This window comes from Musca autumnalis, unplaced genomic scaffold (genome assembly GCF_047663935.1).
Source record: "Musca autumnalis isolate F117 unplaced genomic scaffold, ASM4766393v1 scaffold_2, whole genome shotgun sequence".
NCBI lineage: Eukaryota > Metazoa > Arthropoda > Insecta > Diptera > Muscidae > Musca > Musca autumnalis.
This window is the reverse complement of record NW_027411755.1, coordinates 141,196,210-141,220,721: the sequence shown is the minus strand read 5'-3', so window position 1 is coordinate 141,220,721 and position 24,512 is coordinate 141,196,210. Positions and strand designations below refer to the sequence as shown.

Sequence of the window (24,512 nt, the reverse complement as noted above, 5' to 3'; positions counted from 1 at the left end):
ATCTTGCCATCTACCCTTACTATGCTCCCATAATTTATAAGGGCAGTAAAATCTTTCGTTTGCCCTCATTCGTTATTTTATGACCAATCCCTACAAAAAATACGTGGTCCCTATGTGTAAAAACATCCACTCAGGGTCAGCCAAGCCACAACTGTCCAGAACATACATACATATCATTCTAACAGTCTTCTTTGCCAAAATGACAACCATTGTTTTTTCTCGTTTACAGTTCAGAAACTGCTGCTCATTTCAAGTACAGCAGCATCATAGCTAGTTTTTATTGTAATTGTTATGGATATTTTGTCCAGTATCTTTTTTTGTTGTTGTTACAATTATTGTTAAACAGTTTTCTATTGTTTCACATGCAGGCGTAACGAAAATCTTTAGCGACCTTGTTGTCTGTTGCAGGGTATTTTTTTTAGCTTCTTTTTGTTTCAGTTTTTTTTGCTCTGCACTCGAAATGTTAAGCAGAATTGTACACGCATATTGATACACAGATGTGAGGTCACATCATTACAATTACGATTTCGTTTGTAGAAAAAAATGGATTGTCGTTTTGGGGCAGAAGATGTTGGTTTAACTAAAAACAGAACTTTGAGAGGAAAACGAAAAAAATCTGCTCTATTTCTACATGTAAACCTAATATTCGGCTCAATTTCTGTACAAATCTCGATCTTAAACTAATTTTCTACACACAACTAGCTATTCAGGTAGGTTTCTATGCAAAAACAATCAATTCAGCTAGTTTTCTATGCAAAAACAATCAATTCAGCTAGTTTTCTATACGAAAACAATCAATTCAGCTAGTTTTCTATACGAAAACAAGCTATTCAGCTAGTTCGCTATACGAAAACAAGCTATTCAGCTAGTTCGCTATACGAAAACAAGCTATTCAGCTAGTTCGCTATACGAAAACAAGCTATTCAGCTAGTTTTCTATACGAAAACAAGCTATTCAGCTAGTTTTCTATACGAAAACAAGCTATTCAGCTAGTTTTCTATACGAAAACAAGCTATTCAGCTAGTTTTCTATACGAAAACAAGCTATTCAGCTAGTTTTCTATACGAAAACAAGCTATTCAGCTAGTTTTCTATACGAAAACAAGCTATTCAGCTAGTTTTCTATACGAAAACAAGCTATTCAGCTAGTTTTCTATACGAAAACAAGCTATTCAGCTAGTTTTCTATACGAAAACAAGCTATTCAACTAGTTTTCTATACGAAAACAAGCTATTCTGCTAGTTTTCTATACGAAAACAAGCTATTCAGCTAGTTTTCTATACGAAAACAAGCTATTCAGCTAGTTTTCTATACGAAAACAAGCTATTCAGCTAGTTTTCTATACGAAAACAAGCTATTCAGCTAGTTTTCTATACGAAAACAAGCTATTCAGCTAGTTTTCTATACGAAAACAAGCTATTCAGCTAGTTTTCTATACGAAAACAAGCTATTCAGCTAGTTTTCTATACGAAAACAAGCTATTCAGCTAGTTTTCTATACGAAAACAAGCTATTCAGCTAGTTTTCTATACGAAAACAAGCTATTCAGCTAGTTTTCTATACGAAAACAAGCTATTCAGCTAGTTTTCTATACGAAAACAAGCTACTCAGCTAGTTTTCTATACGAAAACAAGCTATTCAGCTAGTTTTCTATACGAAAACAAGCTATTCAGCTAGTTTTCTATACGAAAACAAGCTATTCAGCTAGTTTTCTATACGAAAACAAGCTATTCAGCTATTTTTCTATACGGAAACAAGCTATTCAGCTAGTTTTCTATATGAAAACAAGCTATTCAGCTAGTTTTCTATACGAAAACAAGCTATTCAGCTAGTTTTCTATACGAAAACAAGCTATGCAAGCTATTCAGCTAGTTTTCTATACGAAAACAAGCTATGCAAGCTATTCAGCTAGTTTTCTATACGAAAACAAGCTATTCAGCTAGTTTTCTATACGAAAGCAAGCTATTCAGCTAGTTTTCTATACGAAAACAAGCTATTCACCTAGTTTTCTATACGAAAGCAAGCTATTCAGCTAGTTTTCTTTACGAAAACAAGCTATTCAGCTATTCTTTCCACGCCTTCTATACCAAAAAATCTATGCAAAATCTGTTCTAGAAAAAAACAAGCCATTCGGCTTATTTCTATATTCTATTTTGCCCATATTCTGCCTCTCATCTAAGTTATCTTTGATATTCTTTGTTATATAAAAGCTTTTAATATAATTTCTCGAAATGGCCCACTAAATTTTTCTTAATTACCCTATCAGAGTCTGGTTAATGGTTCATAGATACCGCCATCATTTTTTCTACATATTGGTGTTATAAACAATCTACCACGAAAAGAAAATCTTCTTAAAATTTAAAATCAAATTCAAATTTGTGAAGACATTTGGACACAATTAAAAGTTTATGCATTCTGATACCCTCAAATGCCAGCTCCAACGACTGCAGCATCACAAAGACACAGAGGGGAAAAAGTTGAGAGACCACTTAAAATGCGTTAAGATTTGAGATAAGAAACTCAAGCACACCAAAGAGAAGAAGAAGAAAATCATAAACTATCGATGATGATCATGACATGGAATAACAAAATAAAACTAACTACAGCTGCTGCAGAGTGAGTGGCTGGAGCGAACACAAAAAAAATCACCAAGCAAAAAAATTCACCAACAAGAAAACATATTGAAATTATTTAAATATCAGAAAAAAGGTTAAATTACAAAACTGAACTTAACTACTACAAAAATTATTAAGCAGATCAGGGAGGTATGGAATGGCTAATGTCATGATACCCAACTACCAGGCTTATGTTTCAAAGTAAGGGAGATAAAGATTTGTTTTTCAGTCTGGTGGTGTTTAAGCCCCACTATACAACAGCAGGCCTCTAAACGAACAATAACATTATCGAAAAGGAAAAAAAACTCTAAATAACACTTTATTGAAATGACAAAACCCTAGGCATCCACAACAAATTGGTAATTCAATGCTTTTTAAGCCTTATCACCTTAAAAGTCAGTGGTATAAAACGTTAACGTATCTCATTCACTCCCTAACTGGATGAAATGTTGTTTTCTTATTTTATTTCAGTTTCGGTTCAAGTATTTAGCCGAGAAGAGAGAGAGCGAAAACTAACCATGACAAACAACAGCCTCAACAGCAAAAACATGTAGTAAGCATTACACATTGTTGGTTATAAACATTTCAAGCAATGTGGCAAATGTACGACAACGCCGCCGATTGCTAAGACGAGCCAGGCAGGCAAGACAGGGAACATGTTGAAAACAAGCAGCAATTGCTATATGCTACAGGTTGACATTTATTTAGATTTATAGTTTAACTATTTTACAACATGTTCGGCAACAACAGCAACAACTACGCAATGCAATGGCAATATCAACAATGAAAGCAATAAAAAAGCGACAAATATCAAGACAAGTAGGGAAGAAAAAAGAAGCGTAATAACAGAACGACAGCGAAAACACACAGCACAAAAATATGCTTCAAGTTTAGCAATCATTTGCGAGGCCCAGTTAGATGGTCTCCAGATTTTCCATATGAAAAAACTATACAGCCCATTTACTACTCCGCTACTTTTCGGAGCAAAAATCAGCTACTTTTCTATACGAAAACAAGATATTCAGCTACTTTCCTATACGAAAACAAGATATTCAGCTACATTTTTATACGAAAACTAGCTACTCAACTACTTTTCTATACGAAAACTAGGTATTCAGCTACTTTTCTATACGAAAACTAGCTATTCAGCTCATTTTCTATACGAAAATGAGCTATTCAGCTCATTTTCTATACGAAAATGAGCTATTCAGCTCCTTTTCTATACGAAAATGAGCTATTCAGCTCCTTTTCTATACGAAAATGAGCTATTCAGCTCCTTTTCTATACGAAAATGAGCTATTCAGCTCCTTTTCTATACGAAAATGAGCTATTCAGCTCCTTTTCTATACGAAAATGAGCTATTCAGCTCCTTTTCTATACGAAAATGAGCTATTCAGCTCCTTTTCTATACGAAAATGAGCTATTCAGCTCCTTTTCTATACGAAAATGAGCTATTCAGCTCCTTTTCTATACGAAAATGAGTTATTCAGCTCCTTTTCTATACGAAAATGAGCTATTCAGCTCCTTTTCTATACGAAAATGAGCTATTCAGCTCCTTTTCTATACGAAAATGAGCTATTCAGCTCCTTTTCTATACGAAAATGAGCTATTCAGCTCCTTTTCTATACAAATATGAGCTATTCAGCTCCTTTTCTATACGAAAATGAGCTATTCAGCTCCTTTTCTATACGAAAATGAGCTATTCAGCTCCTTTTCTATACGAAAATGAGCTATTCAGCTCCTTTTCTATACGAAAATGAGCTATTCAGCTCCTTTTCTATACGAAAATGAGCTATTCAGCTCCTTTTCTATACGAAAATGAGCTATTCAGCTCCTTTTCTATACGAAAATGAGCTATTCAGCTCCTTTTCTATACGAAAATGAGCTATTCAGCTCCTTTCCTTTTCTATACGAAAACTAGCTATTCAGCAACTTTTCTATACGAAAACTAGCTATTCAGCAACTTTTCTATACGAAAACTAGCTATTCAGCTACTTTTCTATACGAAAACTAGCTATTCAGCTATTTTTCTATACGAAAACTAGCTATTCAGCTATTTTTCTATACGAAAACTAGCTATTCAGCTATTTTTCTATACGAAAACTAGCTATTCAGCTATTTTTCTATACGAAAACTAGCTATTCAGCTATTTTTCTATACGAAAACTAGCTATTCAGCTATTTTTCTATACGAAAACTAGCTATTTAGCTAATTTCCTATACGAAATTTAGCTATTCAGCTACTTTTCTATACGAAAATTAGCTATTCAGCTACTTTTCTATACGAAAATGAGCTATTCAGCTCCTTTTTTATACGAAAATGAGCTATTCAACTCCTTTTCTATATGAAAACTAGCTATTCAGCTACTTTTTTATAAGAAAACTAGCTCTTCAGCTGCTTTTCTATAGGAAAACTAGTCCTTCAGCTACTTTCCTATACAAAAACTAGCTATTCAGCTACTTTTCTATACGAAATCTCGCTATTCAGCTACTTTTCTATAGGAAACTTCCTATTCAGCTACATTATCTTGGGTTACTTTTATATGAAATCCCGCTATCCTCTCAATATCCCTCTTATTTTGCCTAGATCCGTAACATTCTTTGCCAGCTAGTGTAAACCATCCCTGGTTTTAGAGACTTTTGCGTTACATGGAAATACACTTGCCTACCCCAAAACCGTCTAAATGACAATAACCTGTCTGATGACAACAACGCAATGTAACATAAACGTTGAAACACGAAGGCTGCTGCTGTTGCCGTTGGTTGGGGATGGATGGTGGCAATGTGTTAGCTTAGCTAGTTATGGCCTCAAATGATGGCCCAAAGCACAGAGCAAGCAACCAATATAAGCCAAGGAAGGCTGCTAAAAGCTGAGGCTTGTTAAGACCGTAATGTTGTTGCTGCGACACCACTACTGCTACTTTTGATATTTGTTGTTAGACATTGCTGTTGATTTTCTTTTCAGCATTTTTGCCACTTTTGTTGCGATTTTTTCATTGCTTCTTGTTTTCTTTTTTGAAGACTGTCTCTTCTGCTGCTGCTGTTCTTGTTGTCATTGTAAGTGTGTCTATTATTTTTATTACAATTGCTAAGGCAAAGAGGCAAATACACAGGTGCTTTTAAAAGCGTTTGGCCGTTCGGCCAGCCGGCTTCCCCTTAAAAGGTTGTGTTGAATGAGAACACATGACGGTGATGATGATGGCGGCGACAAAGGCGTTGTAATGGTAAGCAAACAACATTTGGTGGCAGGATCTAGCGACTAGTTGTGTGTGTGTTTGTTGTTCTTGTTGTTGCTTAGATATTGCCATATTTAAATTTAATTCTTAAAGCGTGATATTAGATGTCAAACAATGATAACAGGCACTACTACGCACACATTTGCTTTAGATTTAAGTTTAGTTGGAATGGTGAAAAAAACTTGCATAGAAGCAACAAAGCCATAAAATACATTTCCCGTAACATTTTCCATAACAGGGTGAGGTTTCTCCACTTTTTACACCTTTTGGCCAACAAACCATGGAAGGCAGCCAAGTCAGGCCACATGATCATGAAAAAAGAAAGAGAGCGAATAAAAAGAGAATTTGTGTTCCCCAGTCATGTGTAAATTGCTGGGCTGGAAAATTGCGTGGCCCCAGCATATGCAGTGGAAGTCTGCACCCCTTTTCTTTTATCTTTGTTTAGCCTTCTGTTAAAGCTTAGACAAATATTTCATTTTCTTATTTGTTTTTTTATTAATTTTTCCACTCCAGCTTACTGCCAGTTTCATTTTTGGATGCGTAGGCTTAAATTATGTTTTGCATAGAAGAAAAATATTGTTTGTTTTTCTTGTTGTATATTTTATTGGAATTTATTTTCCAGCTAACTGCAATAATTTGCTATATGGTGTTTGCCATTTAGCTTTAACTGGTAATCCCTCTACCCTCGCTTCATCATTTGAGTTTTTCCTGCCTTTCATGACTGTGAGAAGAAAAAATTTGCATGTCTTTGACTGTCGTCATCATTGTCGTCGTCTTAGCTAGCGTTTTAACAACATCATGTTTTGTTGTTGCAGAAAATGCCAAGTCGTGGTGGATAAGGAAAAAACTTGGCCTTAAAACATGCGTAGGTTTTAATAACATGACAAAAAAGACAAATTTCCTGATTCAATAAAAAAAAATGTGCAAATGGTCTTTGCCTCAAATGCTGAAGAAAAACAAAAAGAACGTAAAAAATTCCAGGGAAAAATTATTTTTCTTATAAATTTGGACCATAAAATAACGTTTGCTTTATCCAAAGACTGACTATTGGCGATTAAATGGTCCGGTGTCATATTGAAAAAAGGGGGGCAATAAATCATGCAATTGGAAAAAAATTAACAATAATGCAATTCACTGCTGACCATGGGTGTCACAACAAAGTTGGCTAGAGATTAAGGAAGAAGGGAATAAGGAGGATCACAGTGAGATAAAATTATAGCTCAATACTTAGTACTTCCATTCAGCCATGTCAGTTGTTTCTGTACAAAAAAAACACTACTCAACCACTTTTATATACGACAAATTTTATTCATCTTTTCTCTACGAATACGTGCTATTCAACTAATTTAATAACCATAAACTCACTATTCAGCTACTATTCTATAATCATACTTAATTCAGCTACTCTGATAATTTTTTGTTTTCATACATAATTTCTCTATGAAAATATGTGGGAACATCAAAGCCTACACTCTGAGTTTAACTGATGCTTATCACTTCTTTTCGAAAATTCTTCTTCATGGTTCCCATAACTAATACCCTCTCTCCGTGTAATTGTAAATCTCAATATTTTAATTCGTTTATCTTGCAAAGCTACAAAATGATATATGATTCTCCCTCCTTGATAGCTGGCATTTGGTCACATAAATTTGTCCCACACACACAATCACTTTTCAAATGCAACATTTATTCATTCATTCAACCATTCAAAAGGCAACATTTTATGCGAAAATGTACTCAAGATAAGATATCTTATTTTTTTCTGTTTCAACTGACATAAAAGACCTGTAACTAACATGCCGCCAAAGTTATTGCACGTGATAGCATTTAAAATAGCCAAAAGCATAACAAAGTTGCAACATGCTGCCACCACATCATGCAATGCAAAGAAGTACAATGACGAACAGAGAGCGATGCGGATGGTTGGAGGAGTTAAGTAAATGAGAAATTAGCAAATAATACAAAAGATTTGAAGAAATATTTAACAAAAGAAATCAAGAAAATTAGAGGTTGTTGCAATAAGCAATGAGAGGGAGGAGGTCAAAGGTAGAAGGATATGTGGGATGATACAAACGCCGCCTGCATAAGGGTCGTCATTAAGGCCAAAATTTATTAAGGGTTGCTGGTTGCCACCACCATCACCATCATCGCTTTCCCAAAAGGGGGTTGTCTTTGTTATGATGCATCGTCATCGGAATCATTAGGAAAGTTAAACTTTTTGACAAATGTTACACTTTAGATTCAATTGCACAGTGTGTTGAGCAAGCAGCGGTGTTTGGGGGAGTGGGGAGAGATTGTAACAAACTGAATTGGCGACATCTATGTCCTTTTAAATGTTACCCTGGGGAACTTTTATGGATAACATCCCTTTTTTCAATGCGAGATTTTTGTTTCTGGTGGGAATGACTTGGCATGGATAATATTCTGCAACAGATTTGTAACTTAAATTGTATAAAAATTTGAAAAATATAAACAGGTTGATGGCGTAGAAAATCAAAATGGTAATCACAATTTTGGGCATTGAATTTTTAATGAAATGTAGGAAAAAAAAAGAATTTTAAATAGTTTAATTGGTAAGACACATGTCATTATTCCCACAACATATGATAAACCATTCAGCTACTTTTCTATACGAAAACTAGCTATTCAGCTATTTTTCTATAAGAAAACTAGCTATTCAGCTACTTTTCTATACGAAAACTAGCTATTCAGCAACTTTTCTATACGAAAACTAGCTATTCAGCTATTTTTCTATACGAAAACTAGCTATTCAGCTACTTATCTATACGAAAACTACCTATTCAGCCACATTTCTATACGAAAACTAGCTATTCAGCTATTTTTCCAAACGAAAACTAGCTATTCAGCTACTTTTATATACGAAAACCAGCTATTCAGCTATTTTTCTATACAAAAACTAGCTATTCAGCTACTTTTCTATATGAAAACTAGCTATTCAGCTACTTTTTTTTATAGGAAAACTAGCTATTCAGCTACTTTTTTATATGAAAACTAGCTATTCAGCTACTTTCCTATAGGAAAACTAACTATTCAGCCAGTTTTCTATAGGAAAACTAACTATTCAGCCAGTTTTCTATACGAAAACTAGCTATTCATCCATTTTTCTATACGAAAACTAGCTATTCAGCTATTTTTCTATACGAAAACTAGCTATTCAGCAACTTTTCTATACGAAAACTAGCTATTCAGCAACTTTTCTATACGAAAACTAGCTATTCAGCAACTTTTCTATACGAAAACTAGCTATTCAGCAACTTTTCTATACGAAAACTAGCTATTCAGCTATTTTTCTATACGAAAACTAGCTATCCAGCTACTTTTCTATATGAAAACTAGCTATTCAGCTATTTTTCTATACGAAAACTAGCTATTCAGATACTTTTCTATACGAAAACTAGCTATCCAGTTACTTTTCTATACGAAAACTAGCTATTCAGCTATTTTTCTATACGAAAACTAGCTATTCAGCTATTTTTCTATACGAAAACTAGCTATTCAGCTATTTTTCTATACGAAAACTAGCTATTCAGCTATTTTTCTATACGAAAACTAGCTATTCAGCTACTTTTCTATACGAAAACTAGCTATTCAGCTACTTTTCTATACGAAAACTAGCTATTCAGCTACTTTTCTATACGAAAACTAGCTATTCAGCTACTTTTCTATACAAAAACTAGCTATTCAGCTATTTTTCTATACGAAAACTAGCTATTCAGCTACTTTTCTATACGAAAACTAGCTATTCAGCTACTTTTCTATACGAAAACTAGCTATTCAGCTACTTTTCTATACGAAAACTAGCTATTCAGCTACTTTTCTATACGAAAACTAGCTATTCAGCTACTTTTCTATACGAAAACTAGCTATTCAGCTACTTTTCTATACGAAAACTAGCTATTCAGCTACTTTTCTATACGAAAACTAGCTATTCAGCTACTTTTCTATACGAAAACTAGCTATTCAGCTACTTTTCTATACGAAAACTAGCTATTCAGCTACTTTTCTATACGAAAACTAGCTATTCAGCTACTTTTTTATACGAAAACTACCTATTCAGCTTCTTTTCTATACGAAAACTAGCTATTCAGCTACTTTTCTATACGAAAACTAGCTGTTCAGCTACTTTTCTATACGAAAACTAGCTATTCAGCTACTTTTCTATATGAAAACTAGCCGTTCAGCTACTTTTCTATACGAAAACTAGCTATTTAGCTACTTTTCTATACGAAAACTAGCTATTCAGCTATTTTTCTATACGAAAACTAGCTATTCAGCTATTTTTCTATACGAAAACTAGCTATTCAGCTATTTTTCTATACGAAAACTAGCTATTCAGCTATTTTTCTATACGAAAACTAGCTATTCAGCTATTTTTCTATACGAAAACTAGCTATTCAGCTATTTTTCTATACGAAAACTAGCTATTCAGCTATTTTTCTATACGAAAACTAGCTACTCTGTTAGTTTTTAGTCTTTATGAAAACGGCCTATTCAGTTGGATACTGTCCCAGTTTTTCCCCTGGCCATTTTTCTAAATTTTTGTTTTTTTTTTTCTGCGAAAAAATTTACTTGGAATTTAAAAATTCTATACTAAATCTTAAACTCCAAATAGCCAACATGTTTCCAATCATTTCCTACAGCCTCTGTTGCTTAATAACAAAAACAACAACACCAAATTCCAAAACATTCATACATTGTTGCAGTTTACCCACCACCCTTTTTTGCCAGCAAATGTATGGCAAAATTTTTTAGGTCACAAGACAGCCTTTAGTCTTTTGTTTCATATCATTTGTATGATAGAAATTTGACTCCTATTTTGTATGCTTCCGTTATGTTACCTCTAAAGAACAATAACTACATACTACTACTATTGGGTACTACGGTGGTTGTTAGTTATGCTCCAGTTAGACATAGATCTTTGCTACTCAAGCAAAGGAATAACAAAAGAAATTTAAGAAACTTAAGAATAGCATTCCCTCCAATGCTATGTTTTTTTTTCTTGCTGCACTAGCATAAGACTTTAAGCGTTATTCTGCTTATCTGAAAAAAAAATAGTTTACACAACTATGTATGGCAAGTGTTAAAACAGAATTCGGCTCCATTGCTCCCACTTCCTTTAAATCTTTTTAATAATACTTTTGCCATTTTTCTGTGTTTTTTTTTTTCTTTTCTTCTGTTGGACCGTTGCTTCTGGTGCTGCAATTTCATCTTGGTACTTGAGAAATATATGGGCCTTTTTAACGGTTGCATTGTCTACTGGGAGATTTTTTTCTTCTTCGCAGCTAACAAGAACAAAATATGCCTCCTAACTTGGCTAAGACAGACACACGAACAAGAATTAAATGTATTTTTAACTAGAGATAGCTTGGAGTTATGCTTTCCATACACATTGTAGTTTGCTGCACAAAATTTCCATGCAATATATGCAGGCTAACATGTGTGCATACATTCGAACATACATACCTACAAAGTTTGCTTGAATACGAAATAAGGTCAATAGATAATATACAAAAATACAGAGAAAGATATGAGAGTTAGTTAGTCGTAGATACAAATATGAATGTGAATGTTAGTTGCATAAAAGGTGCTACTTATGTTAAACTAAACTAGACAATGGTGCCAATGGGTGGATGGAATGGCGTCTGGGGCATAATCAGACAGTCGGCAAACAAATCAAAAAAACTATTGTGAAAATTATGAAAATATGTATAAGGTGGAATGATTAAGATTTTGTAATAGGCTTGGAATTTCTAGCGATTGAATACACAGTGCAGAAAAAGAAAACAAAATTGACTTCCAAAGGGTCACAGTCTGTCTGTCGCTATTTAAGCATGTTATTGATAAAAGCTTTAAAATTAGTAAAATGTTTAGATGTTAAAACTTATAGAAGGAATGTGGAAGAAATGTATGTTGTTGCTTGAATCCATATAGATTTATTTTATTCCTCGCTATATTGGGAGATAATATTTTCAGCTGCAGGCCACATTAATCCATCATGACATGGCACCATCTTCAAGATGGTATGTTCGAAGGTCACCCAAAACTAAGAAAACTTCCATATATAGGCCTTCAAGGATTTTTAGTTTGCTTAATACAAATATGTTTTCCAACACATTTTTAGTCCTTCAATATTATTTTAGTCCTTCAATATTATTTTAGTAATTTTATATTTTTCCTAGAAAAAAAACGCTGACCTTATTTAATCTTCCATACTTATTTATGATCCTTTTCATCCCACCTCTTCTAATAATCCACGCACTACATGTGTTCATACATGCATATGACCATATGTTCACTTTTTTCTTTCTAAAATCTACTGCCTAACATAAGTAAGACGAAAATGTTTTCCCGGTTTTCTTTTGAAGCAGGCAGGTAGCTATGTTTTATTTTCCATTATAACTACTTAAAGGAAAAGCAAAGGAAAAAACATCTGCATAAGATATCCCGCAGTTTGTTAAACACTTGGCATATTGTGTATTCAACTAATATATTGGGCATGTACATATGTATGTGTGCTGATCTCCTTCTAACAAGTCCATGAATAGTGAATGTTTTTTTCCTTTTTGGGATCATTCATGCTCGTTGTTGTTGTTGTAGATGTTTTTCGGTAAATAGGCTTCCTATGGTTTTTGTTTTAAAGATCAAATTACAATGGCATTGTAAAACATTGTCCTAAGTAGCCTTGAAAAACTCAATGAATTATAGAGAAAAAAGATACAAGAAAAGATTTTTTCATCTATTGAAAATGAGAATAATGGATGGATGGATATGCTGCAAAATGTTTTGTGGAGATTTTGGAAAATAAATATAATCACAGAAAATGAATTGTGGAAATTCGAACAAAATTCAAGCAACCTTGAATTGCTGAGAAGGAAGTCAGATCAGGTTGATTTGATAAAGGCAAATTATAGCAAACTTATTTTTTATGTAGGATCAGAAATATTTGCCCTAAAAAGCATTAAAAAATATTTTTGTAAAGATTTGGAAAGTAAATAAAGTCAAAGTAAATGAATTGTGAAAATTTGTAAAGTTTTCTAAGGTTGAAATCGCTGAGAAGGAAGTCAGATCAGGTTGTTTCGATAAAGTCAAATTATCGAAAAAAACTTATTTTTATGTAGAGAGTTTTTAGGATCAGAAATCTTTGCCCTAAGAAGTCTTAAAATATTTTGGTAAAGATTTGAAAAATACCTAAATAAAATCAAAATAAATGAATTATGAAAATTTATAAATTTTTCTAAGGTTGAAATTGCTCTAAGAAACCTTAAACATATTTTTTGTAAAGATTTGGAAAATAAATAAAATCAAAATAAATGAATTGCGAAAATTTTTCAAATTTTCTAAGGTTGAAATGGCTGAGTGTGGAGTTAAATCAGGTTGTTTCGATAAAGGCAAAGTATCACAAAAAAACTTATTTTTTATGTAGAGAGTTTTTAGGATTAGAAATCTTTGCCCTAAGAAGCCTTAAACATATTATTTGCAATTATTTGGAAAATAAATAAAACCAAAATAAATGAAATGTGAAAAATTGTAAATTTTTCTAAGGTTGATATCGCTCTAAGAAGCCTTAAAAATATTTTTTGTAAAGATTTGGAAAATAAATAAAATCAAAATAAATTAATTGTGCAAATTTGTAAAAATTTCTAAGGTTGAAATCGCTGAGTAGGAAGTTAGATCAGGTTGTTTCGACAAAGGCAAATTATTACAAAGAAATTTATTTTTTATGTAGAGAGTTTTTAGAATCAGAAAACTTTTAAATTTTGAAAATTTGTAAAGTTTTCTAAGGTTGAAATCTCTGAGAACTACTATCATAAAGAAGTTAATTTTTGTTTGTTTTGTTTATTGTTGAAGTTCAATCTCATTTTCGAAGTTAATTTTTTATTAAAAATTTTTTAGGATCTGAAATTTTTGCCCTAAGAAGCCTTGAAAATCTCAATGGATTACAGATAAAAATACAAGCAAAGGTTGTTTATTCCTCGAAAATGAGTACAATGGTTGCGATGTTGCGAAATATTTTATGACAATTTTGAAAACAAACAAAAAATCTAAGAAAATGAATTGTTGAAATTTGGAATAGTTTTCTAAAGTTGTGAAGAAGTAAATTTTTTATGTAGAAATCCTTGCCTTGCGGGAAAAGTGGATTTTTATTTATTTCAAAGAAAATATTCAATAACTGAGAAATGATGTTTTAAATAGGCATGTGTCGTTCTAAAGATCAAAACCATCCATTTGTGATTCAGAATTTTCTATAGAGGAGATATAAATCAATTTTAAATGTTTGTTCTAAAAGGTTGCACTTTGTAGATATGGTTGATTTGGAAGAAGTAAATTATTGTACAAAAAATGGACTTTTTACATAGAGCTACCCTAACTCTATTTTATTTATCCTGCAGGAAGTTTACATCAACTGTCAAAAAAAATCTTTGTCAAAAAAATTATATTTTTCTACAAAACAGCATTTGTAGGTCCATATTTACATTAGGCAATGTTCCTTGCGGCAATTGTCAGTTTGTCGGTGAGAGAGGGTGTTGAGGGGTAAAGGGTCATCATACGCCTCACATCTCTCTTCGGCAAACTGACAATTGCCCCAAGGAAAATTGCCTAATATAAAAATTAGCCAGTAAAATAAAAATTCATTTAAATTCAGAATTTAGTGGGAGTCCGATGATTAATTAAGGGTATCCCTAGTTGTGCAGACCCAAAAAAACTAATTTTTCATGATTTCTTTTTAAAGAAACCAGCAATATTTTTAAGTACTTCCTTCTTTCATCTGAAGGAGCACATCTTGTACAACTTTGTAATTTTTGTTGTTGAAATATTTTGCATAGTTTTTTGGTAAATGGAATTTTTTATTGGCTTATTTAGAAGACTAATGATATATAATTAATATATAATTCAAATATGTGCTATACATTTCAAGCCGATCAGAAGAAAAATTGGCTGAGATATTTGACTTTTTAATATTTCTCAAAATTTAGTTTTTAACAAAATTAATTTTCATACTCGAAATCGGCGGAATATTTATATAGAGGCTAAACTCGAATTGAACTGACCTCAATACAGTTGTGCAAACTTATTTTTGGATCGAGCTCCGCCACACATACCAAATTAAAAAATCACATTATAGCCGAAAATATTGTATGTGTGATCTATATGGGAATTTCTAAGTGAAATCGTACATCTTTTTGAAAAGTGGTTTTTCATTCCCTTTATTTTTTGCTGTGCTGTGCTGCTCATCAGCAAAACATTTCAGTATATTTTCAGATTTCTTTTTTTTTTCTACTAACGGTTCCAGAGATATCGCGCCATGAAAAAATCGAATTCTGTAAAACCTAAGAAATACCTAACCTAACCAAAGAAATGCTTATAAGTTCTTTAATATTTGTTCAAATAGGAAAAATCATTTACTTTTGTATTTTTTTGTTATTTTATCAGCTATCTAATAAAAAATAGATAAAAATTTTTCACAGTGGACATGGATGCAATTTTCGCGATTTAATATTTCCAATTTTAACAATGTTTGTACTCTTCGATTTTCTTGAATTTTTTTGTATTAAACTACGATTAATTAAAAAAATTTAGGACCTAGTAGTGGAATTTGAATAATTACTATTTTTCTACGTTTTTTTTTTTCAAATTTATGAAGAATGTTTTCCTATATACCACAGTGTGCTGTGTGTTATAAAAAATTTAATACACATTTGACTTGTTTCCTTCGCGATTTTTTTAAATTCAATTTCAATTGTTTCAGAATTTTTTGTATATCTTCTATTTGAATCGAATTTACCGATTTTATTCACTGAATGTTTTTTACACTTTTTTGGCACTTCACAATTTAAACACTTGTTTGCTGCTTACATTTTACATGTTCTGTGATTTTTCAATATTTTCATAATTATTTGATTTGCGATTTCAACTTTTTTAATATTTGTTCTTGTTGATTGTCTTGGGTTAAATTGCTACTCATGAATAAATTGGGTCTTCACTTTTGCTCTTGAACATTTTCTAGCCACTTTACAACCGAAAGAGGTTTTAAAAGTCGTATTTCACTGTCAGACAAAAATATGAGAATATTAACTCGAGAAATAAAAAGTTAATATTCGCCGATTTTTGTCTCTATTATTGTTATTTGGACTCGTTATATCACTTTTTTATAAGACAAGGATCTTGATTCATTTTTAAGAATACTAATTAAAGTGATCTTCAGTATACTATTTAGGATTATTCCTCTACATAGTTCGATTTTTTTTTGCCTTAAGAACCCAACATTTTTTTTTATTTATTTATTTTTTTTTTGCTTTGTTAAGGCGATTGCCCGTTTTGGTAATACATTTAATTGTTGCTCTTTCGAGTTTGGTTATTAAGACCCAAGAGGTACATTGAAGTCCCACACACCCATCCATTATGCTACGTTTCATACTATATGCTATTTTAGTGGACAGACGAAGGCCAAACATGGAAATTGTCATTTATAGGTGCATCCTTCGAAAAAGTACATACATACAGACGAATTTATGCGACTTTAGCTATGTTCCTTTAAAAGCAAGAATTATAAAGTTTTTCCACTTTTTACTCAAAAAGCGTTCTTTACTTCAGACACCATACAATTAATATGGGAGCAGTTTAAAACTTTTACTAATTTTGCCGGTTTTACCATTTTCAGAAATAAAGGAACAGATCACTTGAGAACCCTATTTTTCAATGTTCACTCAAATATTATGGTATGTTTTATTCCTACATAATTTGTATTCGTCTTCTATATATTAGAAGATTGGATCATCAATTGCGTATTTGTCTCCTTCCATAGCTCGGAAGTTCTTGATAGAATTTATTTCACTTTCTATAATTTTAAACACGTATTCTGACTATCTGGGAACTAAATAAAACGAATTTCCTTTAAAAAGTTCTTTCCTGTAGTGAGATTCTCCAACTCATTTTTTAGTTACCGACAAAAATCGGTAAAATTAAAATTCCTATAATTTCTGTAATTAAAGATGTTTTTCGGTGTGTTTGTGCCAAAAAAAAAGTAGCCGAAATGTTCTACTGATTTTGTGAAGAAAAATTTTTTAGATTTGAAAAATTTTAGATTTGAAAAATTTTTGTAATATTCTTAATAGTGCAACTGGAAGGAGTAATAACCAAAAATATCACAAAGACTGATTGACATGAAGGATTCAAACCCAAATCTATAATCAACCACAAGAAAATTTTTTATTGGTTTTCATATTTATTGGCAATCCATGATTTGTGTCCAATTGCCAACCTTGGTTTCTCAATGGAAAAGAGTCTCATTAGCCTAATGCCCTCATATAGAAATTTCAAAGTTTTTACAGCTATTATTCGCCTCGAAATCGACGAGAAACCTATCCAAAATATATGAACTCCCCTCCTTATTAATATGAAAATATTTATGACCCCAATTGGTAATACATCTCTTCGCCTAACAAAACACACTAAATCTATGGCCACATTAGTAATGTGAATAGCTTTAATATGTTCCATTGCCACTTCAGCTAAATAGAAACACTAATTTTATGGCTTTATTTGGTAGTTTCTCTTCTTTTTCGGTGTTCTTTCAAGAAAATAAAATAATGTTTTCTTAAATCTTGAAAGATTTTGTGGAAAACCCCAAAGAAAACATATGATACAAATTCCAGCTAAAAATGATAAATTAGGTAGTTTGGAAAAAACGAAAAGCGAGAGACAGAAAAAAACACTAGGCAAACATGTGTAAATTCCCAAATGTAGAGGGAGGGAGGTAGGTAGATAGCTTAGAGGCTGGCGCGTTTGTGGGTGATGCCTCCCTAGTCTAGCTTTCTTATGAAATATGTTTTTCGGCCTATAAATCCTACACATTTTTCTACTACAGTTTTCGTAGTAAAATATTTACATGTAGTGTTGTAACTTACCCTTAAGGGCTGTAACTAAGCGTAATCCATTTAATCCACTATCGGCTAATAAAAATACCAACAAAACAATGGCTAAATGCATTGACATTAAGCCAAAATGTTTTTGGGCCTTTGTTGTTGGTGTTTTTGTCGCCATGCTGCTGCTGTTCCTCATCTTCCTCATCACAGATAGCGAGGAGTTTGTTGAAGATGCAGATACTGATGCATTTGTTTTCTTTAGATTTTCTGGTTGTTTTTGTTGTTGTATTCCATATGTTCTTGTTCTATTTGTTATTGTCATGATGCCGTTGTTGTTGCCTTCTTGGTCGTTTAAATTGTCGGCGACATAAAGATTATTTCTAAATTTAAACCCACCAACCAAATGCATTTTTATTTGAATTTGCTTTGGTTGGGCTAGACGTGCGTCTTACACACAAATTTCCACTCCTCTAACGTCACAGAGCAGAGATCTTGTAAATTTAGTTTTGTTGTTTTTATTTTCTTCTTGTATCAACTAATTTACTTTATTTTTGTCAATATTTCACTCATTCACTGGTTCATTCACTTGATATTTAAATGTCGATTTTTATAGACTTTTATAGAGATTTAAAGACATTTTGATGGATATATACGGGGCAACATTTAGGAAAATTGAAAATAACGCATTTCTTTATTTAGAATGAATTTTGAATTTTTTATTTTATTTATTGTTAAGGGTGGTAAAAGTGATATTAAAGTTGTGTTGTAATTTTCAAAATTTTTGAATTTTGTTTTAAATTGTTGAAAACACTTTTTGAAATATCCACATTAATCCCAGATTCGTGATATTCACTAATCCAATATTTAATTTTTTTCTTCACTTAGTTGTTTTCTACATGGCAGGTAGTATAATAATTTTTCCAAATCACAAATAATTCTTGCACTTTTTCATTAATCCATAAGTAAAACAATTCAATATTTCCACTACGTGGTATTTATCGTCATCTGCTGGTGCCGATGATATTGTTTTGAGATAATCCAACAAATTTGTGTGTCTTGCTTGAATTTTTTGGTGGACGAACGCCCGACGCTTTGCGTTCCCGTAGTTTTTGTAAATCAACTAAACCGCCCGGCAATCGTATTACAACTAAAATCCATCCACGATTGCACACAGTGAGTTCGGTAAACAACACAAAGTGTGGACGACGCACACAAAACACACAGGCAGAACAAACACTCACTTACTCAGGCAACAACAACAACAAGAATATCATAACAATACTCTCATGCCACGATGTTGCTCGCCACACAATACCGAATGCTTGTTGGTGTTGTCCAAGTTGTTTGCTACCTAACTGCATGTGGATATCATAGAGTAGCATCATTCTACGAAGTGTTGTTTCTTCGGTGCGTTTCAATTTCGTTCGTTTGTGGATTGTATCTCCGCGACGTTAGTCATGTTCGTTTATGTTTTATCAAGCAAACCTGCTGTTGCATGCCTTCTTTTGTTTGGTCATGTGGTGGATTGTATCTTTATGTTTACATTTTTGGTCGTTTATTTGAATGAGAGAAATATTCTCTCACCCACATTGGATTGTAATTTCTCAATGTTTTATTGCTCAGAGTTTTGTGTGCTCCGGGAATGAAATTGTGTTTTGGGTTGACAATGAAAGGATTGAAGCATGTAGTAATGAAATTATGATTTGGATTTGCAACACAACATATTAAGTGAAGTTGTTGTTGTTGTTGTAAGAACAAACATATAGAAAACATATTAGATACAGTTTGTCAAGTAATTGTTTTCGAACCAAGAAAACTAACATTTTCTGTATTAATTTATGAAAAATGACTGATAATTAGGATAAAAATGTCGGGTTTTTTGCAAAAAATAGTTGGTAGACTTATTAAAGACAAGATAGGATGTACTATAATTAAAAAATTGACCCACGTAATCCAACAAAAAATAACAAAATTCCATAACTACATATAATTCAAGCTTTTTCGAACTTTAATGGAGGTTCCAAAATAACCCATATTTTTGGTAAATTCTTGAAAATCATGACATTTTATGAATGTTATTCTTAAAAAGGGTTAACTACTAACAGTTATCAACAATTTAAGAAAGTTAAATTAATTTAATTAATTTATTTTTCTCTTATAGACTACTAGCTGACCCGGTCCGCGTTGCTGGCCCGTTGTTTGGGTTCTCCGTGTAAACTTTAATTATCTATCATTCTGGCCGATCGAACGTAACGCTTTTTTTCTTCGCGCTCTATATGCAATAGTGGTAAAATACCCCTCAGCGAAATGTATGTTCCTGCGGGATATGTATGGCAACATTTATATAATTCATAAAAAAATTACTTCTATAAATTGTAGTTGTTATTATCGAGATTTTGCTGTATTTAAAAAATGTATCTTTACCTAGCTATTCCAAGGACTGAAATCAATGCTCATGAAGTTTCACTTCCCACATTTTGAGATTTTATCCGTAATTATAATATTTTCAAAAATCGAACACGATCGCGGTATTCTGATTCCAATGATGATATTGTATTGTATATCTATAACTTTGTCTGATTTCCAATGAATCTTTCTGGAATTTCGATCTTGTGACATCTCAAGTTATCCGGATTTTACTGTATTCCAAAATGTGCAGTTGATCGCGCTGTCCCACTTATTGTTTAGTGTTCAGCGTTTATAGCGTTTTTTAGGCATACTTACAAAATTATGTATATTATCTGAAATGATACATGTTTGCAAAGTTTGTGATGATACACTTTTCGCGATATTTCACTTCCGCGAAGACCATTCAGGGTCAAGACAGTAATTACAGTAGTATTGCAAACAATCTGTAAACAATACGTTCAAAAATATAATGGACTTCAGATTAAAAAAAAAAAATTTGAAGGAGAACCTCCGGTCACTACACTTAGCCGTATTAAAATAGCTCACGACCGCGCTATCCCACTTGTTCAAGCTAGTGTTTATATCATTTTTGTGTCACGCTTACTAAAATTATGTATATTAATTGAAATAATACATTTTTGAAAACTTTGTGATGACCGCGATCATTCAGGGAAAACAATCTGTAAACAATACGTTCAAAAATATCAAAGATATCAGATTTTCTTAAAAACATTGTGGGGGAGGACCACCGGTCACTATAAAAACAGCTTACGACAGTTCTAATTAATTGAAATAATACATTTTTGAAAATTTTGGGATGACCGCGATTTTCACTTCCGCGACGACTATTCAGCGTCAAGACTGTAATTACCATAGCATTGCAAACAATTTGTAAACAATATATTAAAACGCATCTTGAATTTCGCGGTTTTCTTAAAAAAATTGTGGGGAGGACCACCGGTCACTACACTTAGCGGGATAAAAAAATAGATTACGACCTATTCTCAGACCTAAAAAAGATTTCCCAATCGATTTTTCGGAATTTCTATATAGTGACATCTCAAGTCATCGGGATTTTAGTGTATTCCAAAATATGGCGTTGACCGCGTTATCCCACATATTGAAGCCAGTGTTTTAGCGGTTTTGTAGTCACGCTTACTAAATATGAAATAATACATTTTTTAATAATTTGGGATGACCGCGATATTTCACTTCCGCGACGACCATTCAAAAAAATATATAGCCTATTTTCACCACCGGTGTTCCCAGTACATTATCTGAAATTTTCAAGAAAATCTATTCAGCCGTTTTTGAGTCTATTCGGAACATACAAACATACAAACATACTAACATACACACATTGCCTTTTATATATTAGATTATTCAAGAATATTATTCTTATTCTCCTGAAAAAAGAATCTTAAAAAAGGAGTCTCTAAACATTTTTATTTTTTTGTCTTATTATCTACTTACAAACTAAATAAATATAAATTATTTACATATGTACAGTTTTTCATAAATTAATACAGAAAAATGTTAGTTTTCTTGGTTCGAAAACAATTACTTGACAAACTGTATTTAAATTTCGTTGTATGTTTGATGCACATGCTGTTACATTGTTTGTAGTAAAGTAAAGAAATTTAGTGGCATAATACCAAACTATCGGATTGAAACCTGTCATAGATTGGTTATTTTTATTTCAGATTCGGTATTTGACATTAATAAACGTAAGCAACTTAGTTAGTTCTCTTTACAAACAATATCAAACAAAATTATCGATCAAACAAAAAATTTATCAAATAAATCTACCAAATTGTAATATTATATGGTAAAAACCAAAAATGTTTTACACACGATGAATCCGAGTTTCACCCATTCAGAATTCGCTAAGTGTTAACATATTCTATATAGTATGACTGAAATTGTTTAAAATTAAGTTTTTTAGGAGGGATCGCATAATGTCGATCATCAAAAATAGTTTACGTGGAAGCTGTGCTAGCATCAATGTACAAAAATGGGTAAAATGGGTTGAAGCCAACAAGTTTTTTATGTTCCCTTCCGATTTCTGGCTTAACCTTACATTTTATAGACCTATGCCCAAAGAAAGAGTCACAGAATACTCCATGGGCAATATGATAGTAGTGAATGATTTTTCAATATATCCACTGCATCCACCTAAAATTGAAGCTTAAGCCGGAATTTCGGGGTTTTTTGAATTTTTTAATAATGCGGACGCGCAACAGGGTAATATTTCAAACTCATAATAGGATTATAGAACTCGTGATTTTACGTCGTTTAATGTAAATCTCATGAGTGAGCTCCTTACAGTATCCAAGTAATTGGAGTCTAAAGGCCAAAATTTGATGCGTGAATTTTCTTAAAAAGACCTATTTTTGCGTTTAAAATTTAAAAGTGTCATTCAATTTAATTTGAACCCCGCGTGAATTTATTTTTTTATGCGACGAATCTAATGAGCTCTTTCACTATCGAATCCATCCACTAAAACCGCGGATATAGATACATACAGTGGAAATACGAAAATCGTCAAAAATGTATTTTTAAAAATCGGCGTATTAAACCGCGATTTTCTTTAAAATTTTTACATAAATGGAATACTTTATACGCGATTATAATATGTGCGAAAACGCGTGTCATAAATTACAGAGATTCGCGAGTAATATGGGTTTTTTACCAAAAGTAGAATGTGGAGGCGCATCCGCGGTTCTTGAAGAATCTATTTGAATTAGGTATGTGTATATAGACGTATTTTTGATGGGTGCTAATGAAACCGAATGCGCATCAAAATCGTATGCACATTGCGCGACTTTTACCCACTTTAAGGGTTTTGCATTGTCTGATGCAACTGACGGCACACTTTGGCCGCAAAACACTCATAACTTGATTCTTCGTTCTATGGTAGAACAGCAGATGGTATTATTCCCGATGGTTATTCAGACGTGTTACTCCAATGGAAGTACAGATTTCTCTTACAAAAATTAATTCAAATGCGATTGGTTCTGACCTAGTTGATCCAAGATTTATTCCCCGCCTATTGCCATATCTCATCTACTTCCGTAACAGTATCCTATCCTCGAGCACATATCCAACCATGTGGAAACAAGCAAAAGTTATTCCCGTACCAAAATCCAATAAAGAATACCGACCAATGCTGACATTGACGACAATAATGCTGGATTACTTGTTTTACTTGATCATTCAAAAGCTTTCGACACTGTCGACCACAACAATTTAAGCTTTAAACTCCGCGGTTTTTAACTTCTCTACCACGTCAACTAATCTTATAAAATCGTACCTTGCTAATCGGACACAATCTCTACCAGTAAATGTAGATAGAGATGTACCTCAAGGATTAATACGACCTCCATTTCCAAATAATATATAGCAAAGTGCACGTGTATGCAGATGAGGTGCGGTTATACTTAAGTAGTTCCTAAAATAATATCGCTCAATGCGTTACAGATCTCAATGATGACCTCAATCGTGCATATGAGTGCGCCAAAACAAATGATTTATTTTTAAATCCTGTTAAGTCCAAGTGTCTGATAATTCATAAGAACAAAAATATGACTTGTGAAGGTGTATAAATAATTGTTAGCAATGAGAAGTTTCCACTTTAAAGAATCTGGGAGTTGTTTTCAACAGTACATTATGCTGGTCAAACCATATACATACATACATAAATAGTATAGTTGGGCAAACTTATGGAAACTGGGCTCATTGTATATTCCTTAACTCCTCCCAACATAAGATATCTTATACCCATAAGAAGACGAAACCTTGTATCGGAATGGCAATTTTCTCCAAACTTACGTCTATGGAATACTCTCCCTTATGATCTACAAACCACCAGCAATGCCTTTACATTTAAAAACTTTGTTTAGTATTAACTAAAACAATTTTTCTTTTTTCTCGTTCAACATTTTTTTCTTTTTAATTTCAAAATTCAAATTATAATTTTGGCACAATATATGTTTTTCTTTTTGTATTTTTACCACTATGTGAAAAGGGAATTATAAGTTTGTTTTGGTAAAAATTCATGTAACACCGCGAAATATTCGTCGGAGACCCCCAATGTGGTATACAAATCTTCATATCTCGGCGAGATAAAGCGACTTTGAGATGTGTGTCCGTCCGTTAGTCCGTGTGTCCGTCTGTCCATTATAAATTGAAATCAAACTCCAGGCCGCAATTATGGACCGATCGTCACGAAATTGGTATGGAGGCCAGTTTCACATCAGAAAAAATCGCTATTTTAATTTCTGATGATCATGAAATATTTAGCGGGTGAAATGGACCAAAAAACATAATTTTTATCCGATTTTGTAGCTGCTCTGTAGGTCGCAATAATA

The 24,512-nt window shown here is 32.6% G+C and overlaps 1 protein-coding gene across 1 annotated transcript in view; it reads right to left on the bottom strand.

Annotated features, from left to right (window-relative positions):
- Nucleotides 1-18,932, bottom strand: part of robo2 (roundabout 2) — a 101,237-nt gene extending 82,305 nt beyond the window's left edge. The window contains exons 1-2 of the mRNA XM_073969456.1: nucleotides 18,630-18,932; nucleotides 17,776-18,347 (exon numbers count right to left, since the gene is read on the bottom strand). Of these exons, the coding sequence (XP_073825557.1) occupies nucleotides 17,776-18,142 (367 nt within the window). The 5' untranslated portion in view covers nucleotides 18,143-18,347; nucleotides 18,630-18,932. The remainder of the gene's footprint in view (nucleotides 1-17,775; nucleotides 18,348-18,629) is intronic.
- Between the last annotated feature and the right edge of the window lie 5,580 nt (nucleotides 18,933-24,512).